The sequence below is a fragment of the Suncus etruscus genome, chromosome 1, assembly GCF_024139225.1.
Source record: "Suncus etruscus isolate mSunEtr1 chromosome 1, mSunEtr1.pri.cur, whole genome shotgun sequence".
Taxonomy (NCBI): domain Eukaryota; kingdom Metazoa; phylum Chordata; class Mammalia; order Eulipotyphla; family Soricidae; genus Suncus; species Suncus etruscus.
The window spans coordinates 191,230,410-191,238,179 of NC_064848.1; the positions used below are offsets into that span (position 1 = coordinate 191,230,410).

Here is a 7,770-nt window from a genome sequence, read left to right on the forward strand (position 1 = left end):
CCCGTGTTCACAGTAGCAACAGCAGCAAAGCAGGCACGCTGAGTACTCGGGCACTTGCAGAGATGTTGTCTCTTTATTCATTCATTCGTTTGTTTGTTTATTTATTTATTTATTTATTTTTGGTTTTTGGGTCACACCCGGAAGCGCTCAGGGGTTACACTCCAGGCTCTCCGCTCAGAAATCGCTCCTGTCAAGCTTGGGGGACCACCTGGGATGCCGGGATTCGAACCCCCCATCTTTCTGCATGCAAGGCAAACGCCCCAATTCCATGCCATCTCTCCGGGAATTGCCGGCGCGAGGCCCACGTGCAGGCAATAGCGGCCACGTGGGGCCCGCGGAAACGCCTTCGCCTAGTTTGTCCCCTGCGCGGCCCAGTAGCGAGGAAGGCCCGGGCCGAGCGCAGGCAGGCAGGCAGGCAGGCAGAGGCCGGCCAGGGTAGGGGCTGGGCTGGGCTGGGCTGGGCTGGGCTCGCGCTCGCCGGCTCGGAGGCGGGGCCTGCGGCGACCGCTGGCGTGGGGCGGGGTCTGAACCGCCCGGCTATTCCCCTTCGGCTTTGCATCCCCCAGGAACCCTGGCCCGGAGTGTCCCTGGGTGGGCACCATGGAGTCCATGCTGAGCCTGGGCATCGTCATGGCCGAGACGCTGCAGAATCAGCTGCCCTGGCTGGAGAATTTCTGGCTGCTTGCTACCACCGTAGGCGACCCCAAGATCCTCTTTCTGTTCTATTTCCCCGCCGTCTACTATACCTCTCGCCGAGTGGGCATCGCCATGCTCTGGACCGGCCTCATCTCCGAATGGCTCAACCTCATCTTCAAGTGGTGAGCCCCTTACGAAGTGCCACCCCCAATCCTCTCCATGGCCCCCCTCTTCCCAGGGCCTAGGCCCTCCTCCTAGCAGGTGCCTCAAATGCCCTAGAGCCTCACCCCACCCCACCCAATTTAAGATTTTTCTGTCCCTACCCTAGGACCCCTGAATTTTCCCCTTTTAGCATCTTGAACCACCCATTAAATCACCCCCAAAGGGTGTGTATTTAACTTAAAGTATTGAACATAATGTATTGAACTCCATGCTGGCTCACACAGACTGGTTTAGACATTTCTAGGGGGGATCTGGAAGCTGCTTTTGACAAGAATCTAGAGTGACTTAAGTAGCAGGAAGTCCCGCTTGTCAACTCACTTTCATTCATCATTCAGGGATTCATCCATTCATGCTTGCGTGTCGGGCATCCCAGGAGCTGCTAAGTGCAAAAGAGTTTCGCAGATTAAACTGTGGGCCCTGGAAGTGAACCAGCATCATAGAGAGTCCTGGAAAACTCGCTAGAAATGCAGGCTGTCAGGCTGCAGGCCAGAGCTGCTGAGTCCGAATTTGCATTTTAACACAGTGCCCAGGGAATTTGGGTATGCATAGTTTCCCCCAGCCTTCCACGGGAGACTTTTCTCCCATTTCTTTTTTTTCATTCACTGGACAATGAGACTCAGAATTTCTTCTTCATTCACTTAACAATAAGACTTAGACATTGGTGATGGGAATGTTGCACTGGTGATGGGTAGTGTTCTTTACATGACTGAAACCCAAACACAATCATGTATGTAATTAAGGTGTTTAAATAAATTTAAAAAAAAACTGTAAAAAAAAAACAATAAGACTTAGAAGCCTTGTGCTGTTAAGAAATATTATAATGTGTTACAATCTGGGGACTTGAGGGACAAAGTAATTACATGGATTTCTGTCTTATTTATCTTAATGTTCTTTGGCTGAAATTTCAAAGTTAAGATATCAGCAAGGGGACTTCTGAGACTTGTGTTATGGGTGATTGTCCTTCCACTGTAACTTTACCTTGTCCTCTTTCTTTGCATCCTTGTTCTCATAATTAAAAATAAAAAAATTAAAAAAATAAAAAGACTTAGAAGCCAGGAAAGCCTGGCAAGAAGTGGTGCCCTGAGGTCTATCTCTTTGTGCCATCTTCTGTTCTCTGGGGTGTAGAAGGGAGATCACTGCCTCCTTCTGGGCATACAGCTGCACACACACACACACACACACACACACACACCTTTAACACACACACACACACACACACACATCCTTGCCTCAACTCTCATTACCAGAACCTTTGCCAGGGTCAGGGAAGGGAGGTGACATCTGAATGGGCTGGAAGGACTTGCTGAAAACACGGAATCTGAATTTCTTTCTCTTGCCCTCTGCTTTGCCAGGTCTTCATGTGTCTGGCAGAGCTGTTGACTCCTCATTTTGTCTTGTTTTACCACCTTTTACACACGCTTTGTGCTCTCCCTCCTCTTACCCTGCAGATGCTTCCCCTCCAGCCTCGCACAGTCTGACCTCATCCTCCATAAGTGCTCAGTGCACCCCATGCTCCACATAGCCGAGCCCCATTTCATCTGCTAGGGAAGTGTGTTGAGCAGAAAGTGTGTGGCCCAGACAGATTTTGATGGAGAAAACTTCCTCCTGCTTCCTCTCCCCTGCACCTGGCTTCCTGCCACAGTCCTCTCTCCTGCCTCTTCTCTTCCTAGCCACTGTGTTCTCTTCACTCTTTACCCTGGGGCCAGCCCTACTAGGCCAGGGGGCTGGTCATGGTTTAGGATCACACTTAACAGCACTAGAGGCTCTTCTTGCTCATTGCTTCAAGTGCCTGGGATAAACCTGGGACTCCTGCAGACCAAGCATGTACTATAGCCCTTTGAGTCATCTTAGAGGAGTGTTGGTGTTTTTGTTTGAGCACTACTTGGTAGTGCTCAGGGTTTACTCCAAGGTTACTCAGGGATCACTCCTTTTTTTTTTTTTTTTTTTTTTGGTTTTTCGGGCTATACCTGTTTGTTGCTCAGGGGTTACTCCTGGCTATGCGCTCAGAAGTCGCTCCTGGCTTGGGGGACCATATGGGACACCAGGGGATTGAACCTCGGTCCATCCTAGGCTAGTGCTGGCAAGGCAGACACCTTACCTCTAGCGCCACTGCCCGGCCCCAGGGATCACTCTTGGCAGAAACTGGGAGACCTGATACTAGGAATTAAAACCAGGAATCACACCTAGGAATAAAACTTACCTTAGCCACATGTAAGGTAAATGCCCTACCATCATACTATATCTCCAATCCAATTGGAGATATTTTGTACTTGTTGAATTCCTTTCTTTCTCAGTATTCTTTGTCCATTTTCTATTACCTTTTTTTGTTTGTTGTTTTGTTTGTTTGTCTGTTTTTGGACCACTCACCGAGATGCTCAGGGGTTACTCCTGGCTCTGCGCTCAGAAATCGCTCCTGGCAGGCTCAGCGCCATAGGGATGCTGAGGATCGAAATCTGGATTCATCCTGGTTCTGCCACGAGCAAGGCAATACTCTACCCCTGTGCCTTCGCCCCGGCCCTTTCAGGTATTCAGGTGTCAGGTATGGTGCCAGGGATTCAAATTCAGATTAGCAAGGCTAAGAAATGCAAGGCTAGTGCTTAATCTTGGTTCTTTCTGGTCTCTCCCAAGCCTCTAAACAAATTTACCCACATTCTGGGGAGAGTAAATCAGATTGGAATTTGGTAAATGAAAAATGGAGGGGCCGGCGAGGTGGTGGTAGAGGTAAGGTGTCTGCTTGCAAACGCTAGCCAAGGTAGGACCACGGTTCGATCCCCTGGTGTCCCATATGGTCCCCCCAAGCCAGGGGCAATTTCTGAGCACTTAGCCAGGAGTAACCCCTGAGCATCAAACGGGTGGCCCAAAAAAAAAAACAAAACAAAAAAAAAAAAGAAGACTGGGGCAAGCTGGAGGAAGAGGGAGAGAACTAGGTCCTGGGCTTTGAGCTGATCCTGCAGTGGAAAGGGCAAGAGTGGAACCTCTGGTATCTCAGGGCATGTGCATGCATGCACACCTTGTACCTCAAACACATCTTGTACCTCCCTATCACTGTGTATGCTTGGTGTGCATGTGTCTGTATGTACAGGTGTACCCAGGACCTCACAGAATCTTGCTCTCTACCACTTAACTATATGCTCGGCCTCCTATCACTTATTTTTTTAGGCGATCACTTCCCAAACAGTGCTCAGGAATTGCTCAACTCATTTTGGTTCATATGCTCTTGCTCAGGGCTTACTCATGCTCAAGGGACCATATGGGTACCAGGGGTTGAACCCTGGGTTAGCTATGTGTAAGGCAAGTATCCTACCTTCTATACACTCACTTTAGCTGCCCCAGATATCAGTAAACATTTTTTCCTATAAATTTATTTTTATTAAGACACCATGATTTAGGGGCTGGAGTGGTTGGGTGTTTGCCTTGCACACGGCCATCCCAGGACAGACCTGGGTTTGATCCCTGGCATCCTCGAGCCTGCTAGGAGCAATTTCTGAGTGCAAAGCCAGGTGTAACCCCTGAGTGTGGCCGGGTGTGGCCTCCTCCAAAAAGACAGTATGATTTATTAAGTTGTTCATAATAGAGTTGTTTCAGGCACACAGTGTTCCACCATCAGTCCCACCACCAGTGTCCTTGTCCCTGCACTAATGTCCCCAAGTTCCCACCCAGCCCCCCAGCCTGTCTTCTTGGCAGAGATAGGACAAATTTATTTTACTGTTACTACTTGCTTTAAGAGGGCCAGGGATGTGACTGAAGTGACACAGTACATGCCTTTTATGTGCAAGGCCCTAGGTTCAATCTCCTTCATTCCACGGTCCTCCAGTACTACCCAATATTCCCACAGCACTACTAGGGAACCATGATGGGGAACCCTGAAAGGATAACAGCACAGAAGCCAAGTCCTGGGTCTGCTCGGGTATCTTTAGACCTGAAATCTCATACTTGTTCTCTTCTAGGCTTCTGTTTGGAGACAGGCCCTATTGGTGGATCTACGAGTCAGGCTACTACGGCAGGTTCCCAGCCCAGGTTCACCAGTACCCCATTTCCTGTGAAACTGGCCCAGGTGCGAAGCTTCCAACCTCCTTTTCCCAAAGGGCTCAGAGTTCTGATGAGGACAGGAGAGTGCTTTTGAACCAGGGTGGCCCCAACCCGGGCCCTTTCTCTCGGGGAACTGGCCCAGAGAATAAAGCAAGGTCCTGGAAGAACCTCAGTGAATGACAGGAGAAGCAGGTTCATGCCTACCATCCACCAGCCTCAGGTGCTGGCAAAGTCTGATGGGGGCTGGGGGTGGGAGGCAGCTAGAGCCCCTCAGGTTTCAGAATTGCTCAGGACAAGAGGGGGCATGGGCCCCGTGCTGGGAGCGCATCTCACCCATCTGCTGACCGGCGTGTCGGCATGCCCTGGCAGGCAGCCCTTCCGGACACTGCATGATCTCAGGAGCTGCACTGTGGCCCATCATGACAGCCATCTCTTCCTATGTGGCCACAAAGACCAACAGGTACCTTGACATCACTCATGTAGGGAATAGGGTGGCTGGGGCTGGGGGTGGTCTCTGGGCCTAGAAAGGTCTGGCAGGAAGGCAACATGGTTGTGGGAGTTCTGGGGTACAAGGGAAACTGGGGAAACCCCACCTGAACATCCATGTCTGTTTCCAGGTACTGGCTGAGAATGATTCCACTCCTGACCTACTGTGTCTTGTTATTGGCCATTGGCATGTCCCGGGTTTTCCTCTTAGCACATTTCCCTCACCAGATTTTGGCTGGCGCAGTCATTGGTGAGTACCAGGGTGATGATAGGATGGACACTAAAGCTGCTTGTGGCAGTGAGGGATTGGGGTCTTCTCTTCCTATTGTGCTGCTAAACCCAGTCTCCTGTGTCTGGTCACTGCACCTCTGTGGGGCCATGTCTCAAACTATTGATGCTGCTTCTCTCTAGGCGCTGTCCTGGGCTGGCTGCTGGCCCCCCAAGTACCTATGGAACGGGAGCTATGCTACTATGGGCTGGCCTCACTGGCCATCTTGCTGGGTGCCAGCCTCTTCTACTGGGTCCTCTTTACATTGGGCTTTGACGTTTCTTGGTAAGTCTTGCTTTGAAGTGTGGGCAGGCCAGGGCCAGCCAGCCTGACCTGCACCCTATCCTGCCTGATCTCAGGTTCCTGGTCACTCATCAAGACAGCACCTGTTTGCCAATGTGTATCATGTGTCTCTCCTCCCTGCAGGTCCATCTCCCTGGCATCCAAATGGTGTGAGCGGCCTGAGTGGGTGCACATCGACACCCGGCCCTTTGCCTCCCTGAGCCGTGATGCAGGGGCCATGCTGGGCCTGGGCATCGCCCTGCACTCTCCCTGCTATGCCCAGATACGGCGTGCATACCTGAGCAATGGGCAGAAGATCGCCTGCCTCCTGCTGACCATGGCGCTGCTTGTTCCGCTTGAATGGCTGGGCTACCCCCCTCAGATCAGTCTTTTCTACATCTTTAATTTCCTCAAGTATACTCTATGGCCCTGCCTTGTCCTTGCCCTGGTGCCCTGGGTTGTGTACTCACTCAATGCCCAGGAATTGCCCCCCATCCGTTCTTCCTGATATCTAGCACCTCTTGCTCTGAAGCCAACACTCCCTCATTTCCACACCCCAAGCAAGAAGCATCGCTTTCCCTGCCAGTCTCCTTCCACCACGAATGCTTCTCCGGCCACCTGGTCTTGGCCTCCTTTCTGAGGAGAGGAGTTTACCCTACCACCCCACCTGGGACACAGAGGCAAATAGAAAGTTCTCAACACTGTGACGGGCTGAGGTCAGCCCCAATAAAGCCCTTTGACATTTCTTATTCTTTTTCTCTTTTTTTAATATGTATCTTTCCCATGGTGCCAATGTGAAGGTCCCATCAAACAGTGAGGGCCCGATGGCAAGGGGTGCTGGGATCCAGCACAAGGCCTCAGACACATGACTGGCATGTGCACTAGGTCCTTGGTTTTGGGATATTCCCCCCCCCCTTGGGATATTTTATTTGTTTGGGGGCCAACACCTGGCATGGTTCAAGGATCATTCCCAGGGCCAGGGATCAAATCTGGGCTCCTGAAGCAAAGTTTGTGCACTAGCCTTTGACCATCTCCTGGCCCTGGGTTTTTGTTTTAGGAGTGCTGGAAATGAAACGCAGGACTCACACATGCAGGGCAAGTTCTCTACCACTGAGCCACATCTCTGGCCCTGACAGATTTGGGGGGCGGGTGCTCCAAGCAGTGATCAGGGCCTCCTGGGGTCACTGTTGGTGATCTCAGCTCACCAGGCTTCTAATTCAATGTGGTGCTCCAACACTTCGGCATCCTTGATGCTGTTGTGCCAAGGACCACCTGGGCCACCCTGGAGGTGCCCAAGGACTCTCAGGGTCACATGGCTGGTGCTAGGAGGCCCTCTAGTGATATACTAGCAATGCTTGGGGGTTGTGTGGTACAAGGGATACACTGGAATCAGCACATATCTAATTCCTGGTACTTTCCCCTGCCCCTTATTTACCTATCTTCCTTCCTTCCTCCCTCCCTTCCTTTTTTGGCCACACCTAGCCACTTTTAAAGGTTACTTCTGGCTCTGTACTCAGAAATTGCTCCTGGCAGGCTCAGGGGACCATAAAGGATGTCAGGGATCAAACCCAGGTCAGTCATGTGCAAGACAAATGCCTTACCCACTGTGCCCGCTCTATTTTTCAAAGGGGTCTCACTGGCAGTGCTGAGGGATCCAGGAACCACTTTCAGCAATACTCAATTCTGTGGTGTGGCTTCTTGGTACTCAGGGCTGGTGATGCCTGTGCTACTTAGGGTGGCAGTGCCCAGTGACCACCTGGTCGTAACTGGCGGTGCTAGGGATCAAGTCCAGAGTCTCCCACATGCCTAGCCTGTGCATCACCCCTGGGGCCACCTCTCCACTCTTG

The 7,770-nt window shown here is 51.4% G+C and overlaps 1 protein-coding gene across 1 annotated transcript; it reads left to right on the forward strand.

Annotated features, from left to right (window-relative positions):
• The first annotated feature begins 485 nt into the window (after positions 1 to 485).
• G6PC3 (glucose-6-phosphatase catalytic subunit 3) lies at positions 486 to 6,672 on the forward strand. The gene is made up of 6 exons (XM_049780723.1): positions 486 to 818; positions 4,806 to 4,912; positions 5,257 to 5,347; positions 5,505 to 5,623; positions 5,785 to 5,926; positions 6,068 to 6,672. Exons 1-6 carry the CDS (start codon positions 601 to 603, stop codon positions 6,429 to 6,431), a joined length of 1,041 nt encoding a protein of 346 aa, XP_049636680.1. The 5' UTR covers positions 486 to 600; the 3' UTR covers positions 6,432 to 6,672.
• The last annotated feature ends 1,098 nt before the right edge of the window (positions 6,673 to 7,770 follow it).

Bases quoted from the DNA above. Each gene is read 5' to 3' on its own strand.
- G6PC3 (XM_049780723.1), top strand. From the start codon at position 601: ATGGAGTCCATGCTGAGCCTGGGCATCGTCATGGCCGAGACGCTGCAG. The intron at 819-4,805 runs GTGAGCCCCTTA...GTTCTCTTCTAG, and splicing joins CTCAACCTCATCTTCAAGTG to GCTTCTGTTTGGAGACAGGC. The intron at 5,624-5,784 runs GTGAGTACCAGG...GCTTCTCTCTAG, and splicing joins TTTGGCTGGCGCAGTCATTG to GCGCTGTCCTGGGCTGGCTG.